The 24,794-nt window shown below is 41.4% G+C and overlaps 1 protein-coding gene across 3 annotated transcripts in view; it reads right to left on the reverse strand.

Moving 5' to 3' along the window:
- Nucleotides 1–24,794, reverse strand: part of HDX (highly divergent homeobox) — a 62,183-nt gene that overhangs the window by 12,543 nt on the left and 24,846 nt on the right. For 2 of the 3 annotated variants that reach the window (XR_004750339.1, XM_035324696.1), the window contains exons 4-7: nucleotides 23,026–23,091; nucleotides 19,944–21,068; nucleotides 13,964–14,017; nucleotides 2,817–2,963 (exon numbers count right to left, since the gene is read on the reverse strand). Coding sequence is in view for 2 of the 3 variants with exons in the window: in XM_035324696.1 (XP_035180587.1) it covers nucleotides 2,817–2,963; nucleotides 13,964–14,017; nucleotides 19,944–21,068; nucleotides 23,026–23,091 (1,392 nt within the window). In the remaining variant the exon portion in view is untranslated. The remainder of the gene's footprint in view (nucleotides 1–2,816; nucleotides 2,964–13,963; nucleotides 14,018–19,943; nucleotides 21,069–23,025; nucleotides 23,092–24,794) is intronic. The other variant, XM_035324697.1, reaches the window with a different exon arrangement.

The raw sequence follows: 24,794 nt of genomic DNA on the forward strand, positions 1-24,794 counted from the left end.
ACTTACCTACTTAGTGCTAGAACTTCTGGGTTACTAAAAACCAAACATACCTCTAGAAAGCACACACAACCGCTATTTTTGAATAATTCAAAATTAAGCTGCATCTCTTTAGCTAAAAAATGACATGCTTAGCACTGGTTTTGGTAAATCATTTTTGCTTTCCCAGCTCTAAATTTCCTCAGTGATGAATGCAATACAGGTATACAAAAAGCTAATTCTCATTATATCCCTAAAATATTACCTCCTTAAAAACTTCAAACATCCGTAGAATACGTCATCAGGCTCACTAAACCTACCTAGAGCAGCCCATAATGAACTCGGCAGCAACTTCCCCTGCTTCATCTGAACAGGTGACCAGCAAAAACTGGGGAAGAAAGGGCAGAGTCCCGGCAGAAGAAGCCAGCAAATGCCCTGTGCCACTGTAAGCGATCAAATCCAGTGGAACTCTGCATGGTGGCAAACTTTACCTTTCCAGTAATACTGATATGTTCACAGTGCTGGCAATCGTTAAAGCAAGCACAGGGTCATAAGGGTCAATCATCTGTACTTCTGGAAAAGCAACATTTATCTGGATAAAAATAATGAATTTCCGCTGAAAAAGCTATTGAAAGGGAAAAGTGGAGAAGTGTATTTAATTGAATTGAAGCAAGCTACAATATGTATATAAAACTATTTTACATAGTTATGTAAATATAAAATGTGTAATATAAATATATATGAATGTATAAACTAATGTATATATATACTTGTTTCGTGTACATATATATATTTCTGTATTTATTACTATTTTATTTTGTTATGTCACAAATGGAGAAGCAGTTGCTGGTTGTACACTACCTACCTAGAATTGAAGGTCCAGGGAAATACACCCAAAGGCAACAAGGCCTGTACCTTTACTGAAAGTGGGGAGCTTTTTTCCGTAGAGCCTCTTAGTGCAACTCTTCTTGGCTGAGCACGGAGTACAGAGCACAGACTTTATGGCTCACTCAGACCTCGCAATACATCACTGCTGCGTCCTGACTATGAGAAAGCAAGCACCCTGCACTCTAATCTCCAGACATTCGTGTTTCCTCCTGAAGAAAACCCAGGCTGGCACATAAGGAAGGAAGCGTAACATATTCTGCCTACACAGAGCCCAAGAAAAAATTAGGAGAGATTCCAAAGCATGCTAAGGAAATTTCCTATCCACATCTGGGACACACGGTGTGCCTTAGAGAACCACCAGCAGGAAGCACTGAAGATCACACATGCCCTGCAGCATAAATTCAACAAACAAAAAAAGTGTAGCATGATGCAGGACCAACCTAAATCTCACTCTAATTTCTCAAGTCTGTTATAGAGAGGAACCGCAGGCAGAGGTAGGTCAGATACTGGTAACAACAATCAGCTACGATGAAGAAAAGAAATCTTTTTCTTTGTTTATTCCTTCGTGTGTGTGTGCACACCACAGAGTTTTATGGAGTTCACCTGAGCCTGGTACATCTGCCCTGAAGACAGAAGCATTGAAAGATGTGCACAAAACTTCACCAGTAAGGATGTTCTTAAGGAAACAAAGTAATGGAGGCTAGACAAGGATGTCAATCCTCCTGTCCCATGAGTAAGGTACTATAGAGCTGGAAGTCCATTTTGAGACGCTTTCAGTAGAAACAGGTTCACCTTTCAAAAAACAAACTGAAGAGCTCGAAAAATACGGAGAAGCTTTGTTCTCTAGAGATAAAAAAAATACTTCTAAACCTCCAAAAAATGCAATTTAATTTTTTCTTAATTCAGATGTGCTTAGGAAAACAAGCAAGTAAATAACCAGATCAGTGTTCAGTACTGAAACCAACTCTGGTAGCAGTTTGATACATCGGTCCAACAGAGATGGCCACAAGAGAAGAGCTTCAAATAAGGGCTCCTACCTCATCTTTTGCTTTGGTAGGCGATTAAGAGTAGCATTTGACCTTTTATGTATGAAAGTTTTATGTTCTATTAAATAAAATTACCAGGCATTTTCCTTATATTCCTCCTATATTTCTGAGTAGTGTGATAGTTGTCATCCTGTCTTTCTCAAATAACGGCTCCTATCTCCTCTTCTGCTTTGATGTCAAAATTTAAGGGAGAGGTGGAAAAAGATGACAAAGGCTGAAAGGACTAGTCACAATCGTCATGCCTGTTATGATGGGAAGGGAAGACTAATGACATTTTTGTACCAACTGCAAAGACAGTCAGACTATTTTCTGAAGAATGGAAGCACTGAGTGAGTAAGACAGTCACAGATTCAGAGCAGAGATGTCTGGTAATTGTGAATACAGTGGCAACAACTGATGCTTTAACAAACTTCCCCAGCTCTGGAGCAGATGATGTGGAGTGATTCTCAGGAAGCAGGTCATCTACACTAAACCTGTAAACCCTAAAACAACCCTTTGTTCTTTTTTATGTGTTTATTTTTCCCTATGAGTATTAATGGAAAAATATTTTCCCTCTATTAGAGAGGCTTCTTTGAATCTTATCCACAGTATAAATGATAATGCTTTTAATTCTTCTAGGATATCCCCAAAAACATTTAATGCATTTACTCAAAATCTCACTTGAATCTGAAGAGAATGTCAAATGGTTCATAGTGCTACTCCCGCTGCTGATCGATAAGACTCTTACCTGAGGGCTTTTTTTCTATATATAGACTGCAGAAAGAACAAGAGAGCACTTCCCAACATGGTCATTCATTATGTAATACATGAAATCTATTTCAAGCTTCCTCATGAAATTTTTAAAAGCTTTCATCTGTCCTATTTTTGCTTCTGCACCAAGCTAGGGGAAGACTCTGGATTTCTTACCCGCACTATTTCACAGTCAACATTTAACTCTGCAGCAACAGCTTCAATTTTCTCTCTGCAGACTGAGCCCAGGCTGGTCATGCCATTATCCCAGTATTTCTTTAGGGTAGCTAAGTCTCGGTCACTAAATTGTGTGCGGTCCTGTAACTGTAAGATAAACAAAACAAAAAAATACTGTTAGATTTAAAAGAAGTCCTCACACTCTTCGTTTAATTTCCAGAGGTCTTGCATGCAGTAACACATGTTACACTGTCTCCATGGCTCTTCTCTTTTTACTCTCCCTTAAGATTTTTTGTGAGTGCTGTTTCCCACCCATAGTAGAGAGTTCCCTGGGATTTGCCTGAAAGACAGTGCCAGTGCTGAAGCAAGTCCAAAGCATTTGGGCTTTGTTTCCAACTCCACCTGATTTTTTAATTTGTTTTATCTCACTCTATAAGGCTTTACTGAAAATAACTGTTTCCCCTCGTGCTGTTTACTCTCTCCACCCAATTTATGCAAATTATTCCTTAAGGCTTTTCAAGTTTCTCACCCTCCCCCCCTAAAGTTCTTTTATCTTACTGCAAACTACAATACATGCATAATTCAAAGGATTCTGGGTTCCTAAAGGGAATACTTTAATGTTTATTTGGTAAGCTTCAGAGTTTAAATTGGTTCTACTGTTTATTTGCAAGTTGCCTGGCTCTGTGTGTATATTTATCAACATACATGATAGTAGATCACTGATAATAAGCAGTAGAACTGAGAAACGAAGCTAGACTTCCTACTACTTCTTCCTACCACTTCTATGGGCATACAGTAACATCTGTTAATAGAACTTAAAAGCATTATCAATAGATGCTAGCCCAGAATTTTAACTAATACTTCCAGTTTCTGTACACCAACCCACCTTTGTCATCTTTCCTGCTCTTACAGGTACACAAATGCAACCACAAAGTGCGTCAGTAGTTGCTGCTTGTGCCAAGTTTGTCATTACTTCAACGGCTGAATTTTGTAAGCAATGATTGTGATTTCAGGTCTGAAACCTAGGTCTGCTCATTTAAAAGCTGATAAAAGTTAGGATAAAGTAACCTTAAAGTGCAGCAAGAAGAAATTTTGCAGAGCTAGAATAATTTGGAACATGTACAGTTATCAATTGCAATCTTTGTTAGTCCTCAGAATATGGTGATCTTTATAACATTCTTTTAAAAATGGCATTGTACTTCTCAACACATGAGAAGCAGCTGAGTCTCCTTAACACACTGGTATGGAAGCGGGGTGGCAGAACCTCGGCTGCACTCTCACACATTCAGGTGAAGAAGTGTAGGAGCCGTCTCCATCCCTCGCACCCAGAAGCTGACACGTTAGGCAGGGGTGCTCAGGCCGGGAGCTCCTCCTCCCTACATGCCACCTTTAAAGAAGGAAAGCAGGGTTATTTCCCGAATCACTGTGACAATATTTCTTTTTGTGGCTGTTGGCAAAACAGACTGCAAATTCTGAAAACGGCGGGGAGAGTTCTCCCTTGTTCTGCATGGAGCAGTCGGGGAGAGGCAGCCGAGCGCCGAAAAAAGGGAAGGCAGGAGGAGGCAATGTGACAGCAATGCTAAACCTACAAGGAGAAACAGGTCACTCTGGCCTCTCCAGCTTTCCTGAACAAGCAGGGAGCTCAGGGCAACTCCACCTTCTAAAGCACATCGAGTGTTTTTTAAAGATGAACAGCGTTTGTTGCTGCTGCTGGAGAGGCCACTGACAACACTGCTGCTACACTCAGCAGCATCGTAGGAGCTTTACTGTACTTAATATGCAAAGAGAACTTGGAATTTTTGTTTTACCTCCTTCTCGGAAAACTCCCTAGTGTTTAAGGTGACAATACATGTTTGTGCTGCTCTTGCAGTGACTGTCACATCAGGTTCTTCACCTTTTCTCGGTGCTGCAGGACTCGTGCAGCAGCACATGAATCACGCTGATACTGATCATAGGTCACAGAAGGAAATGGAGAACAAGCTCTTTCAGTCAGCTGATATGAAAGAACAAACACAAAGCAAAACCAAAAGCCTACAGCACATACTATGTGAGAGAGTCCAGACAGAAACAAAACTGAGAGGAAAAAAAAAAAAAACAAACAAGTGCAAGTAAGCAGAAGATGGTATTCTTCAAAAATAAATAAATAAATTTTGAAGTAGGGAACAGTTAAAAGCTATAATGAAGGGTCAGTTCCGTCTCAGGGCTGAGGATACCAGCCTTACTGTGATGCAGGACTCAAGTCTACCCCAGCAAACTCAGTGTATCCTCCAATTAGGATCTCTCATTCCGCTTTAACTTTTCAACATGAGTCCGCATCTGATTTGTGCCATTTTTCCCCACCAAGCTCAGCACCGAACAACCTGCTACAAGCAGCCAAGCAGGTAGGAACTGAGCCTCCTCTGAACAGCTCAAAGTGCTGCCTTCAGAGGGACACCTTCTGACAGCCGAAGTAACGACTTCATACAGCTCGGCGGTCTGCAGCAACGAAAAAGCAGCATCCAGCCATCACCGGACCTGAAGTGTTACCAGTGCCCCAACAGGAAGGTTCTTGATGTTCGGGGGCTCAGATTCACCGGCAAGTGAGAGGGCAGCAGGTTACTGCATATCAAACAGAGCCCAGTGGCTGCCTGCCGGCACTGCTGCTCCCAGCACACGGGCACTGCGTTACGCTGCTTCAGAGGGAGTAAAGGAGGAGCATCCTTACGCTGCTCTCCCGTGCTGCTGCGATCAGCCCCGACCCTTAGGCTCACCAGACGTAAATTACACTTCAGCTTGTCCACAATTCAGATCCAGACTAACTCCTCTAATTGGCCACGCCATACATCTTTTCACGATTTTTTGGGGGGATCTACATTCAGTTACACGATTATCCCCTTGACAAAGATGGTGCTTGGACTCCCGCACTCTGCGCTGCTCAGACATTACATGATGCTCTCAAAACAATCAAGGTCTTTTGTAAGAAAACAAAGGGGAGAATCCCTGCATCAGACATACAACGGCACTTCCATCGGTTTACTTAATATTAATAACCTCTGCAAGCTTAGCATCATCAGAGGAACTGGAGAAACAAAACCCGCAGTTCTACAAATCCTGTAGCAGTGATGGGTGCGCATCAATTACCGCAGGGGAAAATATCAAAAGATAACACTGAAAAGCTTCATATTTAGGGTAATACTTCTTGTAGCTCGAGACAAGTCAGGAATTCAGTTCCCATTTTTACTTCATTGTAACAAATATTATGAATACAATTCTAATTTCCTCTCTTCACATCCCCTACTTGCTGATCTGAGGCTCGCCTTTATCCTCGGGAGCGCGAACTGTCTGCGGAACACTTTACATTTCTCTCTTCTGTTGTCCGTGTTTTGGAAAGCTGAGAGAAGCTCCTTCCAGCAGAAAACAGACCATCAACTCTCAATGAACAGCAATCCTTGTGAGCAAATTGAATCAGCAGTTCTGCCAAGCTGAGGGTTAAACCCTGCTTATCCCCTGACCTCTCAAGTGTAATGACAGCATTCTTAGAAGAGATGACCCAGTTTATTACGGGCACTCCTGGCCCTTGGCCAAGCCCCTCGTAATACCCACAGTGCACGCAGTATTTGTGGTGCAAATCTAGTGGCTGTAATTGGTAGGAATAATTACATTTCAGCGGAGTGTCCTTATCCTGTCTGTCATTAAAGCCTGCTTTTAGATCAGTTTTTATGCATTGGTTGAAAGCGTTTCAGGCCACATGTGCAAAAGCTACCCAGAATCTTCAGATTATGAGGCATATTCTGAACTGAAAGAACTGGGGCTTTAAAATAGACGCATTGACTATTGCATTTCTGCTGCAGCTGAGTTACATATGTTGTTACAGACAAAAAGATGTATTCAAATTCCACTGGAATTATACGAACAAAATCAACAGCTCAGTTGTGATGCTCTGTGACAAAGTATTCTAAGGTCACAGTTATTTCTAGCAAACAAACTTCTCATGAGAAATTTTAGTTGCTACCACTCAGAAGTTCTGTTATGGAGAAACAGCAAGGGAACTCACAGCATTTCTTTCTCTCTCTCTCTTTCACTCTCTCTCTCTTTTTCACACTTTCAAGGATCTTCTCTGGCAGCCCAATCTCTCAATCTCTATCAAATTCTTTATCTAAGCTACTCTACATAAATCTGCTTTTGGGCCAAAAGCAGATTTATTTAGCTTCATTTATCTAGCTTCATTTGATGCCCATTCTTACACTGAAATAAATGAGGCTGTACTTGCTCCTCCACACTTCTCATACTTTCAAAGATCTCCATCACACTCCTCCACCCCCTCCTGGTCACCTATTTTCAGGTCTGAAGAGATGCAGCCCATTTGGCTGCTCACGGTATGGTTATTCCATGCCTTTGATCACTGGCTTGGTCACTCTATTATATTTAGGGAGGCACAGGATGATCAGAACCGCAAACAGCCTACAAGGTGTGACCAAATCCTAGATTTTCTGTACTTCTGACATTATTTTGCTTTGTTCCCCATTCCTAATGGTGTCAGCATTCAGCTCTTTGAACTCTGACACTTCCAATCATCTAGTTGACTTTTTTTTCCCACAGAATTATCAATTCATTTATACAGATCTAATTTGTAAGTGGGAAGTTATTTCTGAATTAATTATTCTGTACATACTCCTGCTTTCTCATCTGTACCATTTAATATTATTCTTACTCTTCAGTTTATTATTTCTTAATTTGGTTACCCAATAAACATGCCAAGTTTCTTACTCCCTAGCAAACATCATAATTTCTTGTCCAAAGATTAATATAGTGCATCTCTTAATAGAAAGGATAAGCCAGTCTTCAGTCAGACACGACTCAAGAGTTTAGAACTTGCTTTATTGTTACTTCACTCCATCATTTTGATGGTCTGCATTTTCTCTTAACACTATCAGCACATTTAACCTTACTAATGCTATGCCAAATTACACATTCCTTCTACTTGAGGTTTTAAGCTTGGATCTCAAAACCGCCTCCCGCTTTGGTGCCAGTCCCGTGACTAATCCTGCCGCACTGGATAGCCACCGATGTGCGCACACGGCAACAGTGCAGCCCGAAGCACCCTTGAAGAGCTGTATGTGCCGCAGACGGGTACGCTACGTGCACTTCTACCCTGTAAGACTCCCAGGCCATACAAGTTTCTCCCCTGAGAACAACAAAAAAAAAAAAAATAGAAGGCAGCTGGTGGCTTAACTACCAAAACAATCCTGGTTGGTTTCTGGACACAACCCTTCCCCAGGACGTGGCAGTTTCTTTCTCCACATATGGGCAGACAACTACTCATCGCAAGACACTTCCAATCTTCTTAAGATGCAGAAACATACCTGAAGGCCCCCAGCAAAACAGCTAGCAGGGCGGTTAGAAAGCTGCCTGGCAGAGAAGGACCTGGGAGTGATGGTTGACAGTCGGCTGAGTATGAGCCAGCAGTGTGTTCAGGCGGCCAAGAAGGCCAGCAGCATCCTGGCTTGCGTAAGAAACAGTGTGGCCAGCAGGGCTAGGGAAGTGATTGTCCCCCGTACTCGGCTCTGGTGAGGCCACACCTCGAGTACTGTGTTCAGTTTTGGGCCCCTCGCTACAAGAAGGACATGGAGGTGCTCGAGTGAGTCCAGAGAAGGGCTATGAAGCTGGTGAGGGGCCTGGAGAACAAGTCTTACGAGGAGCGGCTGAGGGAGCTGGGACTGTTTAGCCTGAAGAAAAGGAGGCTCAGGGGTGACCTTATTGCACTCCACAGGTACCTGAAGGGAGGCTGTAGCGAGGTGGGGGTTGGTCTATTCTCCCACGTGCCTGGTGACAGGACGAGGGGGAATGGGCTAAAGTTGCGCCAGGGGAGGTTTAGGTTGGAGATTAGGAAGAACTTCTTTACTGAAAGGGTTGTTAGTCACTGGAATAGGCTGCCCAGGGAAGTGGTTGAATCACCATCCCTGGAGGTCTTTAAAAGACGTTTAGATGTAGAGCTTAGGGATATGGTTTAGTGGAGGACTTGTTAGCGTTAGGTCAGAGGTTGGACTCGGTGATCTTGGAGGTCTCTTCCAACCTAGACTACTCTGTGATTCTGCGGTGTTACCGCCAGCTTCATTCGGAGCCTAACACCTGGAGAAGACTGCAAGCTGCACAGCCTTCAGACAAAAACGTGTTTAAAACAGACGACGAGGAAAGCAGCATCCGAAGGCACCCTTAAACTATCACAGCTAACATAGCACTAGCACACAAACTTAGATTTCCAGAAAAGAGACTTTTTGCATTTTTTTCCACTATGTCAGTAAGCTTTCAGCTTGCTGAGTGAGGCAGGACTGCTAAATATTTTAATGTTGGCATGCAGTTTTAAAACAAAAAGGTACAACTGAAATGCACTTTGACTGCAAGTAGTTTTAATCCCTGTGGGTGCTCATTTTACTTTAAAAGCTGCTTGAAGACATACTTTCTCCAGTGCATGTTGGCTTACTCTGGCAGCAGGAGTTGTCATGAGACTCTCAGAGCAGAGCCCAGTGAGGTCCTTTCTTCAGCAGGTGTAGTGATGTACCTACCCCACTTAGTGTCCTCCACGCGTACCAGCTGTCAGCGCCCTGCGCCCAGACGTGCCAGCATAACTGGTGGCAGGTCTCACAGCGACCTGGAGTTAGAGCCGGTCCTCTACTCGATTCAAAGTGCATTTACTGTGTTCCTTCTGTGACAGGCACAACTCTGAGGGGAGCGTTGTAATGCCGCTATCTCCAGAATTTTATTGAAATAGTCCATATTAAATCAGCAATTTAAAATCAAAATGCACATGTTCAGGACAGGAGCCCTGGGGGACTCCCACATTTCGGGGGAAAATATCTGCTCACCGGTCTGAGAGGTCAGAGAATGCCAGCTGAAGCTCTAGGCAGACTCAGCTAACCTACCTCCAGAGGCTTCACCAGTCTGAGAAGCACACTGTGCAAGGATTCAAAGCCGTCGCTACAATGCAACCTTATTCCAGGTGGAAGGAAAATACAAAAATCAGCTCCCTTTTGGGCTTTTTCTACTGAAGGCGATGTCCCCTTGAAACCTTGCATGAGCTAGCCCTGACATTAACATGAAAGGCAATAAATTTCACTGAAAATCCCAGCCAAAATACATATGTGCTGCATACTCGATGATTTACTATGTCTGCTTCTGAAGGATGTTGGGCTGAAATAATTCTAAAACCTTAATCTGTTGTCTTAATATCAAACCTGGAACACGAAGTCACTAATACCACTAGAACTATTTCTTTTTGGGAAAAAAACAAAACTCCCTCCCACACACACACACAAAAAAATAATAAGAAAAAAACATCCACAGCCCTTGGCTGTCCTCCAGAAACAAAACTCCCCAGCTAAGCCAGACACAGCTTACCCAGAGCCAACACCTGTGAGAAATGGGGTCTGTCGTCAGCACACTAGGTTATAACATGCCTTCCACGTTTGATATATTATCAACACTAACCATTCTGTTAAGACATCAGATGACATGACTTAAGAACAGTTAGTACACTTAAGACTGAAATGTAAGGAGAAGAAAAAGATAGAAGATATTTTCCCCTTTTTTCTTTAACCAGTATCTTCATCGCTATCTTTGAATCCTCGTCCTTTCACCACACTGTGGGGAAAAAAGAATAAATCAGTGTATTCATAAAGGGCAATGCACTGCACGCACCGTAACTGTGTGGATCTCCACATTTTCCAAGGACATTCTCATGAATAACTGAGTGATATTTCTAGACTAATATTCATTAACTGTCAGGATTACATCATCTTAGGGCATAGCTGAGCAGACTAGCAAGCTTCTACAGATCTGCACAGATAGCTCTTATTTGCCTCTTGATGCAGTTGAAGGACAGGGCAAAGAAAACAAAATATCAAAGCAGAAGATTAAAAAAAAATCAGATCATCTAAAAGACAATCTTCTCCATTTTAGATAAAATACAGATCAGCCTTTTCACTGTTTGAATGGCAGTAATTGCCATAATCGCAGCCCTACAACTGTATCCATTCTAATTCTGTTCCCTCATGCTCTTTCTTCAGAAGAATTTCACGTTTGAATCTGAAGTTTCATAGGAAGTAGGTGCTTGTTCTCCCTTTTTAGTTTTCTTACACTCCTGTCTATGCTTCGGCTTTGGAGCACCAACTCCTAAACTTTTCTCCTCGAGAAGAACAATTATGCATTCAAATTGGAAAAGGGCAACCCACAAATCTGGAAACAGATGCTGTTGGATTGGATTAAATTAATCAATAAACTGCAAAAGCTGTTGCATAAAAAAGACACAGGAGAGAAGGTCTAAGGAAATCCCTAATAACCACCCTTAACAAACAGGCATTCCCAAATCCTCGAAGGATCACCTTCTACATAGATTCACCTAAGAAGTCAGACATCCAAATGTAAGTCAGATGAGGGTAAACATTGCCCTAAGAAGTAGCTTATCTGGAGTGCCTGACAGAAAGGTAGGATACTTTCTGCCCTACAGAGCAAAGGAGATACACCATTTGCGATTCACTCTGTGCTGTGAAGACGGCTGCCTTGAAATTGTCTGTTGCCTTCTCTGTCATAACAACCTCCCTGTAGCAGCCACAGCGATTGCTTACATCTGCATTTTCCAGCTGGGTGCATCCCCATATGGCTTGATGGAGCAAAAAGAGGAGAAAGAAACTGAACAAAACCAACCACCCCCCAGAAGTTGCATACTAACTTTCTAAACAGTCTAAGTCGGGTGTTGCATTCTGGCTGGCAGAGGAACAGGAGAAGTAATGAGAAAAAGAAATGATTTCATTTACGTAGGGACTTCAGAGCAAAATGGCTTGGAAAAAATAGTTTACACTGTTAAACAGGTGATTAAAGTTATGGTTTAGGGAGAAAGGCGATGCTAATGCAGCTGCTGATGGTAATGGAAAAGTCTTCCCTTAAGTGTTCCAAATATCTGAAGTTCAAGCTAGAGAAGTGTCAAGTTGTAATGCTTACCTCAAAATAAGAGTGGGAGTACAGCATGCTGTGGGGAAAGGCAGCTATAATTGAATTGCCAGAAGAAAGTGGAACCACCAGCCCTTCCCCAGGAGACACTACCCCTGGAGAGATTTCACTTGTGAACAGAGAGCAGCCTGGCACAGTAACTTCCCTTGCTACAGAAGGAATTAGTCAGCGGATCTGTAGTTCATCAGGATATTGCCCCAGTTCTCTGCAAAAAAATATGCCAACTGCAGCACAGAGATGCTCATGTGCCTTCCCAAGCAGCAGAGAATTCCACCCCCACGTATACTTTCTCTCACCCTTCCCCACCATACACACACTGAACGTACTCAGGCCTAAGTGGCTGGCTGATTTTCCAGTGTCCATAAAATGCTTTGTGAGACATCAGTTGGTACATACAGAGAAGTAGAAACTGATCGGAAAAATGTAATATGCTCAATCATTAGTCAGTACTGAAAACCATCTGAATTGAATTTCAACTGAGATGAACATAGACTGTCACAAAGCCTGAAGGAGCAAAGAACGGATTACTCTGTTCAGAAACATGAACTTCTAACTTATCAGTTTAAATACTGTTAAAAATTCAAGCTGTCCTGCCTAAGCATTACCCACTGATAATTAAAAGAACTGGAGAGACAACAAGGCATTCGGTGTTATTCTTAACAGTCCTGCAGTGCTCTGCACTAGGCCAGGGCAGAATCTGGCCACAGGATTCACAGCACCAGGAACGCTGCTTTCACCCACCAGGTCACTGCTCCCAGCCACAAGCTCCTGCTGCCTGCTTTGAGCTGGCTCTGGCACTCACCTGATCCCAAGTACGTTCAGCTCACTAAAAGCAGAGGAAATACAAACTGAGCAGAAGAAAAACATATCTGACAGGTCAGATGTTCGACCTGGAGTACCTTTCAATTAGATACCAGCACCAGTGCCATGCCTGAGTGTGGGTGGGAGGGAAACTTCCCCTTTCAGCAGTGAAGTGCTGTGAAATCAGCTCAGCCAACTAGTGAAGCTGTACCTTAGGGCATTGCCCAGCTTGATGTTTTAAATGAGTGCGGGAAGGTGCCTTCCAGAAAAAGGCCTACATTTACAAAAGCTTACTCAAAAAAGCTTGTATTTGGAAGGGACAAAATAGACAATCGACCAACAGGACTGCTGTCACCTTCACCTCAATGAACAATTTTATACAGGATTTGTATAAAAGGAAGAGCATCTTCCTCTGGGAAGTGCTCTTCTAAAGTACTCCCTATATAAGCAGAAATAAAAATGATACTATCAAAGTCTGAAGAAACTAGACATGTGCCACTCTTGAAACCTAGCAAAAGTCTGAGAAAACAATTAAGGTCAACAAACAGCCATGGGTACACAGCAGGGAAAAGAAGGCAAGGCAAGGTTCTTCCATTACCTAGACATCATTACCAAAGCAATACATATGACACAGCTCAATGGTGTGTAGTCTGGCTATCATGATAGTCATCTCCCTGAGTATTGCTTCTGATATGGTTGGACTAACACGTAAACGCCTCTTGAGAGCTTAGTTTGTACCACCCAAGCTGCAGGTTTTGGGTCCGTTTTCACTGTAAGCAAGCAGATTCCCCATGCTCTGCAAAGAGAAGTTCACAGGCTACTCTGGAACCAAAATGCGGAACAGTAACCAAACAGAAGAGTTGGATACAGATATGTTCCTTACAAAAGCTGTTTCATACCTTGTATCATGCTTGGAGTAATTTGTGAATTGAAGATACCAACCTGGCTGATTCTGCCTGATATAAAATGACACATGGATAAAATGAGATTTGAGAAAGTTACTACAGATAGCAGGGACTAATTCTGTGGATGTGCACAGAGTAACTGAAAAGAGAGTTACTCGCTGCGGCATTTCATTCTCTCTCAAATAGAAACCATTCTATTTCAGCTAATAGCACAATTCATACACCCAGGCATCACATTACTTGACCTGCTTTTAAAGATAAACATCAACTTCATGGTTACTGAAGCATTGTAGCTGTAGATTATGCTTTGACTAATACAAACATTAAGGGAAAAAAAAAAAAAAAAACCACCCAAAAAAGCACCCAACCTAAACCAAACTGAAATTTTCAAAATAGCATTTGCATGAAATTTTATTCCTCTACTTCATACGTTATATACTTGAACGGAAATATACTTACTGCTCTTTTTCTGGAACAACCTGTAATCCAAGGCACAGTAAGGTTTCCTGAAATCTGTAGAGGGGAAGGGGAAAACAGAACAGAAAACAACAGCAGTTTAGGTTGCTACTATAACAACAGTGAGCAGCTTTCAAAAGACTTCAATATTGTGCATTTGGTTCTGATAGCAGTGTATTGAAAACAGTTTAAGATGTAGAAGCAAAACAGACTCACACTTGCCTTACTGTTATAAGGCTAAAAAACAACTGGTTCTTTGGGTGAGGGTGACAACACAACCGCAACTCAGGCCCTTCTGTACTTTTGCTATCTCAAAACTTGTATTTTAAGAATTTAAGTTTTCATCTTCTATCTGTCACAAAGCTCATAAGATTAAGCAAACCGGAGTTAGGCAAAGGCCTAATGTTTGACGAAAGTGCTGTAATGTATTTTTCAGTTACGTCAGTTAAGCTTTCAGAAGAAAAATATGAGGACATTAGTAACTGAAATATTTAACATTGAATGTTAAGGATTCGTAGACTATCAGCAAAAATAGGGACATTAGGCTGGAGAAGGATGGGGAATGGGTGTGAAGGTGAAGGTTAGGTTCCTTGATTCCTATTGCTCCCCCACCATTCCCAGAGCCAGGCTTATCAAAAATAATCTTGTATTATTTTCCCTGGACATGGGCAATGCTTCATAGCCTGGAATAGTTGAGGCTTATTTAGGATTCCATGTTCAGCTTCTGCGGCAGACAAGCAATGCTTCAGACTAAACATAGCTCAAGAGATTAATCAATCTCAAGTTGTTACACACACTACGTATGAGGAAGAAAAACCTACTTGCTTCTGCTGACTATATCAAGCTATGCTAATAGTTTTTGTATTTGGGAAGGGCTCTAACAATGCATCTTTCAGCATGAGTATAACCAAATATAGAATACCTGGTACAGTTTGTCTGTTGTACAAGTACGTAAGATACTTTTATTCTTCAAGCTTTTAGCTGAAAGTGCTTGAGGGTTACCTGATGTCACACACTTTCCCATTATAGCACAAGGAGGGCTGAGAGGGAAGGCTAGAAATGAACACCCTCCCCTCCTCAGAGCAAGTCTGCACCAGGTTTCTTGACTAAAATGTCAATTTCTTAGTGGCACACATTTCAGAAACTGATTAAAAACAAGTTATGTCTATTACAGTTTCCTACCCCACACAACAGAAAAGCAGTGCGAGTATCCATACAATTCCTGCCTATTTTTTATTTTTTTTTTTCCTGCTAAATTAACTACAAGGTTAAGCCGAATTACTTCAGCAACGGATCAGATCCAACACTGCTTTATATTCTTATTCCTCAGAAGACCAACAAATTTAAAGAGGGGCTATGGAAAAACGTGCTTTTTTTGTGTAAATAGAAGGATTGGTCTGGCAGAGCATTAACTGGATTGGAACACAAACGCACACCAGTTCTGACAGATTATGATGCCAAATACAATAAAGTTTAACTATTTGAAAGACACTATGCATGGAAATATTCTAAACTGGCTCTATAAAAAGGCAGAAGGTTTTCTCTTTGGTTGTCTTCCTGCAGCAGCTCGAGTCCAGACACCCGCAGCTGTGACCCCTAGTCCTGCTCCACCTGGAGCAGCTACGGAGAGCTGCAAAAATGGCAGCCTAAGGCAGCTGTTGAAGTCAATATATTGTGTCTCAGAGGGAACAGCGACGAAGAGGCAACTCTTGCAGATGCTCCAGAAAGCCCCAAAGTACTGCACCACTAGCGTGTTACCAACTCTGTATCTTCAAGCGATTAGGCAACAAAGGTCCCTGCATAACCTCCTCCCCATTCACCCTGATGTCACTGTCCCGGGTTCGATGCCCTGGGACAGTTCCAGAGCCCCAGCCAACACCTGGGTGCTGTTTCCTGGAGCTACGTGAGGCCCCGTGCAGTGCTTTTGCAGCCTGCTCACTGTGGCTCTCCTCCTCAGCAGGCCCACGGGTTCTCTCTGCTCGTGCTGCTGGAAGCAGTTCATCCCAGAAATAATGGGCAGACACCAGCTGTGACAAATGCAGCTCTGCCTCTGTTACAAGAGTGTCAGGAAACACTTTGCCCAAGATGCTTCAGAAAAAAACATGTTGCCTGTCCCCCTGCAAAACGCCGTGCTGCCCAAAATTAACAAGAAAGTCCTCCTCTAGTCTTCAAAAAATCTCTAAGGACTAAACAAACCACTTTGGCACATTTAATAACACAGAAGCGAGTTACATTTCCTTAAATAAAGCAAACTTACAGCTCATTCATATAAAGCAGTATCCTTAAAGTGGATCTCAGTAATAAATAAATCCAAATTATATATACCTACTCTGCTGCACGGGCTGCAGTGTTTAGGATTTTCCCTAGAAGAAGATGGGACTAAATTAGATTAACCATGCTTCAGGGTGTAGAACGAAGTCATTAAAAAAACACACATACTTTCCACAGGACTTTTGCCCCTTAGGGTTGCGGAGGGAGTAAACTGAGAATAAATGGGCTCTGAGCCTTGAGGACAAGCAAGAATAGCCTCTCTCATTCGGGGAGCTGAAAGCCAAAGTAACCAAAGTAAGTAGGTTGAACAATTTGTTTAGCAAAACTGCTCAGGCATTAAAATTGATCATTTTATTAAATTTATTCTTAGGTTACACTAACAGGAATTTGATTAATTGAACCAGTAAGGAAGCTATAACTAATTGCTAATTAGATGCCCCACCAATGCACAACGGTAATCACTTCATCAAAACACCAATCACGCGTTCCTGCCTTTAAAGAAGCATCTGCTTGGCTGCTTAACTACTCTAACAATCCTGCAAACTCGGGTTTCATCTATTTTTAAATTTAGGAAAATGTCCCTAAGTTTAAGGATCTTCATTCCTAGGCTGATAAATTGGCTAAACATGGGCAAGAACAGTAACAGAACTGGCTACACACAAAAGAAGTGTGATCCTGTATACGTCTACAAGAAGTTAAGACAGCACCAGGAAAAAAAAAAAAGCTCTCAAGAAGAAAAAAAAATAATGAATTAGTACAGTTATAAAATACAGGTCTCTGGAAGTTTAATATATAGAGGTTATTAAGGCGTAAGTAAAAGGAGTGTCTACAAGAGCTACCAGTCATACTAGACTTGGGTTTTTTTTTTTGGCTTCCATTAAATTCTGGGAAGCAAACGAGTACTTAATACACTGCCCAGCCTGACCTGAGGACCACAGACAACCGAAACCCAGCCAAGGAGTGCGTTGGGTACAGAGGACTGTTCTTTCCCCTTTTTCCCTCCTACTTGGGCTGAGAAAGGACTGCTAAATTCAGCCAACAGAAAAGTCATTCCTCTGAATTCCAGCTTTCAGCCCCAAACTGGAACTACTCTTCAGTCCACGTCTCAGGGAAATAATGCCTCAGGGGAGCTGTGTTGCACCGCACAGCCAGGGGGCAAAAACACAGCAGGAAAGGAAGGGGGAAGCAGTAGGCTTCTTAACTGAACCTCGGTATTTGATCAGAGCAAGCCTTCCTACAGTCCATGGACAGAAAGGGGATAAAAGGAGGGCTGACAACTCCCAGTTTTAAGAGGAGCACTTGGGGAGGGAGGGAGTGAAAGCAGTGCAGACCTGATGAGTTCGAGAAAATGTGTTAACAGCCTATTGGGGTGCACTACATTACAGATAATGTTGAAGGTGGCAGGTGAACGTTTCTTGTAAAAGTGAGATGAGTTTTGGAAGTGAGTCCCTGCCATACACTGACACGTCCTAAGATACACACCTCACTGTTGCATTGTTCTGCAACACGCTAAAAACTCTTGTCAAGGAATGCAGTGATGTGGAGAAATCAGCACCATCATTTCTGCAAGGCTGTACGAACCTGTCCAGGCTGTAGGACACTTCTCCTCTGCAGTTGCTACAAAACCATGATTCCATACACCCTAACCCCACAGCTTTTGTCTGCCCTCATACATTTTCTGACACTGACGAGTATCATCTCAGAGTTTCACAGCATGGATGCTTACAGCACCAAGTCAACTAACAGCGACCTTCCCAGTTTTTCCAAGGCTTAAGACTGGGAAAGGCAAAGAACGCCACAAGAAGCAGAATTTTGCCCAGCCCAAGCTGCACTCCAAAAATCCATAGAACAGGGTTTGTTAAAGACAGCCATGGAAGTCCAATAGAGTAAAGAAGAACTCCTTACTTACCAAACAGGTACATCTTTGTAATGGGGAAAAACAACAAAGAAACAACGACAACAAAGTAAGCTACAGAGATGTCCTTGTTCTGATCCACACCGTGCCACATGGATAAAATGTCACCTGCCATGAACCATTCTACCTATAAAGAGGCTCAGTCCCTACCCCCAAAATATCCCAAATCTGAGTTATTTCAAATTTCTAAAAGAATAATAATAATAATAATAATTAAAACAAACAGTAATACATCTCACTGATGCTTTTTCAAGAGTGAAATAAAGTACCATGAGCATACAGCTGGAGGTATCAAGACTGTATTTCACTATGTGAAACTGAAGAGAAGTTTCCTGAACTGTATTGTATGCACTTTTGCAGCTTTAGCAACCCTTTAAAGAACAGATGCACACATTTACAGCTTTTCTTCTCCCATGAAACTGAAATTTCAAAAGTAAACAGCATTTAATGAATTTTGTAATTCAAGAACAGTAATAGCAAACACTGACAGACCATCTGAGAGCAGATGGGAAGAAGGGGAAAAACAGCTCATCCGAATTATTTGACTTTAAAAAGGCCATAAATAAGAACTGCAGATGTCCCATCAACTGCACAGAATCAAGTCCAGAGAATGCATGTTCCTCAAACCTCAGGTTTGCCAAGAAAAGCAGTAATCCTGATGATTTCTAGTGGAAAGTGCTACACACTTGGACTCAAAAACTTTCAAATCCTCACGAGATAGGAACATGTCAGGAAGAAGATGGAAAAAAAAAGATAGAAAAAACACCACAAAGTATTGTTCCCTACACTAGTGAGCAATGCACAAGAAAAGATGGTATGTTTTTATATGGTTCGTTTTTGGGATAAATTTGAAAAAGTAACAGACAAAAGCACAGAAGTAACACAGGTAATATAACATCCTGTCAGTTGTAAGCCTTATCTCAGTGTCTATAGATTATGGCATGCCAGACAGCACAAAAATCCATTAAAAAATCAATTTGGATGTTTCCTGCACGATTATCTCTCCACTGTTTATAAAAAACTAAAAAAGGTAAGTGTATCTGTGTTACAGCTTCTTCTGAAGATCTCGTAGTTCTTCAATTACCTGCATTTAATTTTCCCCTCTCAGTATCATTGAATGGGCCCTGTTGTAGGATGAGGAAATAACAGGATTGAATGTAAAACTGATTATTTGAATTAGATGCTGTGGGAGAGGAAGAATATTTGCTTGCTTAGTGTCTTCCATCATCTTATCCAGCTTGCGAGAGATCTAATATCAGAAAACTGGCCCAAGGTATTGGCAACTGCATAGTGCGTAAAGGCAGTGCTGATGGAAGAGCTAATCCAAGCTCACATTAATAAGGGCAAGCAACTGTACAGCACACAAATGACAGTGTGATCCCATGTAGTGCCCTCTGCCACATGCAAAGTGTGCCTGCAGAGGAACAACCAATGGAATAGCTGTGACATGCACTGGCAAGCCAAGTCAGGACAACACTGACTTGCGTGCGTCAGCAGTCATAGGTATGAGCCTCTTGTAAACAAAGTTTACCTATTAAAACCATAAAGTCCATACTGATCCTCATTATATGGCTGCCCACTACAGCCACAGGCTCAGCTACACAGGTAAGTGCTACCATACTTTCGTCCTCCCTTCATTTCTGTTTAAGAAGGAATCATTTCTGCTGAAAGATGTAAATCAAGCACAGCTTGCAGAAATATGAACCTACCCGTTACTAGCCACCAGCTTTCAAAGAACACAGTACTTATCTACAGCCTTGTCTTCAAGATTTGAAGACGAATAAATTGACAGATTACCTGGTAATTATTTTGGTTTTGTGACAGCCTCAGTTGACTTGAAGATGTAAAATGAGGAGAAAAAGTACTTCTTGATGGATTAGCACTGCTATATAATGTACTGGATGTTGTATGCAATGAGGCCCGTGCAGGCAAGTGGTAGTCTCTGCTATGATACAGAACACTGTCAGGCACGTCCCTGGCATTCACCAGCTGAGAACTACAGCTCACGTTTCTTCCTGGCCCCGACAAGGCCGCGCTTTGGTTCTCTACTCGAACAGAGCTGCTACTTTCACAGTATCTTGAATAGCTTTGTATTTGTGCTCCCATGGATGCCAGTTCTTCTTCTCTAGCATACTCATCATCCACATCTCCAGTTTCCATCGCAATGGACAGACAGCTGCCTTCCCCCGAGCAGTGCTTCTGTGCCGTGCTTCCTCCCACAATTCTTTGAGGTTGATCTGTAACCGCCAGAGAAAACACTTCACGAATTTCCAGGTTTTGCGTGCTACAAGAAGGGTCCCTAGTATTAGCCCTTTGTCCGGGGGACACATGCGATGCAAGAGCTGCATGTTCCGGTTTTTGTAACCTTTGACATCCCACGGGTTCGGCTTTACAAGGTCTGTGGCATATCATCGGTTTCTGAGGTAACACCAACTCTGCGGTCTGCACTGATGAGCCACCATAGCTTTTTTTTGTGTGGCTATATATGGAGTTCGCAGAATTCAGTACGCTTGTTTGTCTAGATAAAATAATAGTCTTTTCCCCTACTAATAGGGAAGCATTTTTACAGTGTGGTACTTGTCGTCCTATAGGGATGTGCTGCTGCTGAAAGTCTGTGTCATTTTTTCCCGAGAGTCTTGGAATAGAGGTTTTGTGTATTTCTGCCACTGAAGCATTTGTCTGCTTGGTGGATCCTTGCCTACTGGATGAACTAGCAGGACTGTATATACCAGTAACTATTACATCGTTATTAGAAGAGGTCCAAGAAGACTGCTGACTTTGGGATCGAGCAATGTTTACCACATTTCTAACTGCTGCTTCTGGAGGTACTGAGGGAGTAGTAGGGGCAGTCCCTGGGGGAGTGCCTCCAGATTCTACAGCACTCTTGCTGCTCATCTTCCTTCTTTTATTGCCAACCCACGTCTGCAAACAACAAACAACAACGACAACAAACACAAAACAAAGCATTAAATAAGCAGAAAAAAATAGGCATTTTTTTAATCTTTAAGCAGATCTGATGAAATGTTAAGTGCTCAAGTTGAGACCTAAGTTTACAAGCATATAAGTCATTTACTGTTATGCAAAGTGAACAATGCAGGGTGGAAATCCATGTCTCTCATGCTTGGGATTCACACAGTAATACACATGAGAATCCCAGTCTCAATTCCAAATCCCTAGTTTCTCAAAAACTCTAAAAGACTGACTGTATCATGCCTCCTATCCCAAAGTTATCGTTATGATTTATTTCACTGGCACCCCTGTGATGAGTTCCCCCAAATTTTAGTTTTTATATTTAGCACCTTGGGATCCCAAATCATCATTGAAATATATGGATGAACTTCTAAAAGAAGTAAGATTCCTCAAACAAATAACTTGACAGACTCAACTTTCAATACTGCCTTGAACAGAAACTGTTAATTCTTGATTTTAGATGAGAGGAAGAAAACAAGAACAGGAACAACTCTTTCTGTTGGAAAATTATAAAACAATTTTGTGAAGTATTTAAATCTATGGACTAATTCCTCTTCTGCCAGCTACACGAGTCAAGATCTGATGTCAAAAACTGCTCTTAAGAGACAAGATTAGGACTACTGGGGTTGGATTCCAACAGAAGTTTCCTAGTATGGACATTTCTGAAAGTGACTATGACAATATATGGATTTGTGTAAAAGATGATATCCTTTTTTCAGGTAGGTATTTTTCCCCCTGCTATGGGGGTTATACACATGACAAAGTAAACTGCTCTTTATTTTAAATAGACAGGAAAGCCTGTCCTGCAAGTAATAAGATATAGCTAAAAGAACTTAAGGGGAAATACTAACTTCAGTGTTTCAAGATAAAGAGAATTAACCTGGTGGAAGCATCAGCTCTAGCACTGGAAGTGTAAGTACTTCCTAACTGCCTCTGGAAGCTTACAGGATCAACGAGACAGGACTTGCTAAATTCTGTCACCATACAACGTCTGTACTGAATGTGACAGCATAAGGGAACAAGACACAAGCACCAAAGAACTAAAAATAAGCTTTTGCATCAGCTGACGTTGGTTATTGAAAAGAATCAGATGTGTATATAAATATGGTGGAACAGTTTTCTGTACCACTATGGATATCATCTGCTGCACACCTAAAACCAAACCAACACAAGATCTCAACACTGAGCAAGCCAAACCAGTTGATTTAATCAATAAACCACCTCACCCCAAAAGAAGCAACTGCACCGAGTATCTATCTTGGATTTCCATCTCATCTCATGAAAGAAGGCGAGCTTTCTTCACGTACTGACACCTACTAAGGAAGTAAATAGATTTTCTACAGCAAGATATGCACTCCTGTCATACAGAAATATCTTGAAGTCTCCAATCCATTCTACTCATTTTCATTGTCAAATTTTACAAAATGCCTAATCTGAGGCATGATTCATTGCATGCAAAAACCCTCAGTTACCACTGACAGAAATTAGCTTCACAAAACCAAGTTTAAATACACAAAGTTACAGGCACAGGTCTCAAGTTATTGTCTTTTGTTGCATAAAACAAATTTAAATGATCAAATTTGTTTTTCATTATTTCTTCTCAGTCAGTAAGCTTTCAAGATAGAAATTATAACTAGAGACACTGCAAATTTGGGGCCAGGAAGAAAGATCCCCCACCCCTAACTTCTCCAACTGCATTAAACTAAAACCTGAAGTTTTCCTAATAACTTTCCTAAAAAGGAGTCAACGAAATAAAGAAATGCAAATAACTTACTAGCACTAATATTTACTTGGGATTGAAGTAAAGTTTCATAAGGCTTCCCAAGTCAGATTTGCCACTGCTCAGAGTCCCATTCTACTGATTCTATCCCCAGGTTCTTGCTCGCACCATATAACCTAAAGCACCCACCTGAATGATCTGTGGGTGTAACTCCCCAAAAGGGTATAACACATGCTCCTCAGCATTCGGTGATAACTACGAAAAATCGTCAGAGAACTTCAACAAGACATACTGCTTATACTTACTGCAAACACAAAAAGCAACCAAGAGTAGAAGTATGCTAATATTAATGAACACAAACATGCTATTCAAACCCTATGTAGCTCAAATGCATCTCTATCCAATTTGAAGAGTTAGGTGATTTTCCCAGAACTAACTTTTCCACATTTCCTAATTTTAAAAGGGAGAGGCATAGTTTATGTATTGTGGTAAAAAAAAAATATATCTGTAGATGTTTACACCAAATCATAAATAGCACTCTTCAATCCATCTAACGATTAGAAAGACTGGATGTATTTCTATGGGATAAGGCTATAGAATTCCCATTTTGGGAAATTATTTATCTGTAGAGTTATGACATTTCAATTATAACACACATTTAGGTAATTCATGTTCCTATTACAGTCTTATCTACAAGTATCAGCTGCAATCTATGCATCACTTCGTTAGACACTGTACAAACTACTAATTCCTGTCCAACAGTCCTACAAGAAAAGAGAAGGGTGGGAATTCAGAGGCAGAAAGGAGAGGTATGAAGAAGAGAAAGGTAAGATCATTGAAAGTATGACAAGCGCAGGACAAATACTCAGTCTGTTTCCACTGCGTTTCACAAGCAGGAAGAGTATATGTTTTGCAAAGAAGGGCACAATAAAGGAAGAGAACTAAAGAAAAAGGCTATGACACATTATTGCAGTAAGGGAAAGAGAAAAGGGAAGAGTAATAAGGTGGATAATGAATGAGGACTGCAAGCAGAGCAGACTAGCTGCCTCCTCTAGGTCCTTCAGTCAGAATAAAAATAGAAAAATAGGCCCAACTGCATCATCAGCATCCAGATTCCTGTTACAACTGTTTGTCCCAGGGAGTCTGAATTTCTGGCTGACTTTCAGAACTTCCTGAGCTGAGAAAGTTAAGTTTAGTATTTCCAGAGCCTTATAAGAGAGGGGAATCAAGTTAAGAATTAAGGGGCAGGAGAAGTTCTCATTTTCAATATACCATAGGCAGATATCCAAGAACTAGACTGGTCTTACTTCGTGCTCCTTCATGCCCAGTGTCACAGTAACTCCTAGCTCCACTCCCACTGTTACTTTTTCAGTTAATGCTTCATTATTTTTATTTCTGCTCTAAAACAACAGCCATTTTATTGTCTAGAGTTTCATAAAGAGATTATTCTTTCCCTTCACATTGAATTCTAGACTTTGGAAGAGCTCATGTTAGCACTATTGACATTCTTGTTCTCTAAGAAAAGAATGTACTCACTGTAAATAACAACGTGTAAGCATAATATTTATGATTGTGACATGGAATACAAATGTGGCAGTGTGTTAAAAAAAAAAAGACTTCCACATTTTTTCCCAAATACATTAGGTTACAGAAATTGGTTTAACTTAAGAATAGTTTCCTAATAACATGACCTTTCTTTGATACAAGACATTTCACAAAGCTTCCATAGGGCAATTCTTTTTTTTTTTTAATTAAACTGCAAATAAACAAAACACAACAAAATACAAACACAACACCATCAACAAAAGACAAACAAAAATAACAAAATAAAAAATAATTAAAAACAAAACAAACACTCCTTGTGCAATCCAGGCTCCTGCTTAATACAGCAACCATGTGATGACATTTCAGAGCAAACAGACTATAAACAGGCTCACTGGATAAAAATGAACATTATA

The sequence above is a fragment of the Oxyura jamaicensis genome, chromosome 4 (genome assembly GCF_011077185.1).
Source record: "Oxyura jamaicensis isolate SHBP4307 breed ruddy duck chromosome 4, BPBGC_Ojam_1.0, whole genome shotgun sequence".
Classification (NCBI taxonomy): Eukaryota; Metazoa; Chordata; class Aves; order Anseriformes; family Anatidae; genus Oxyura; species Oxyura jamaicensis.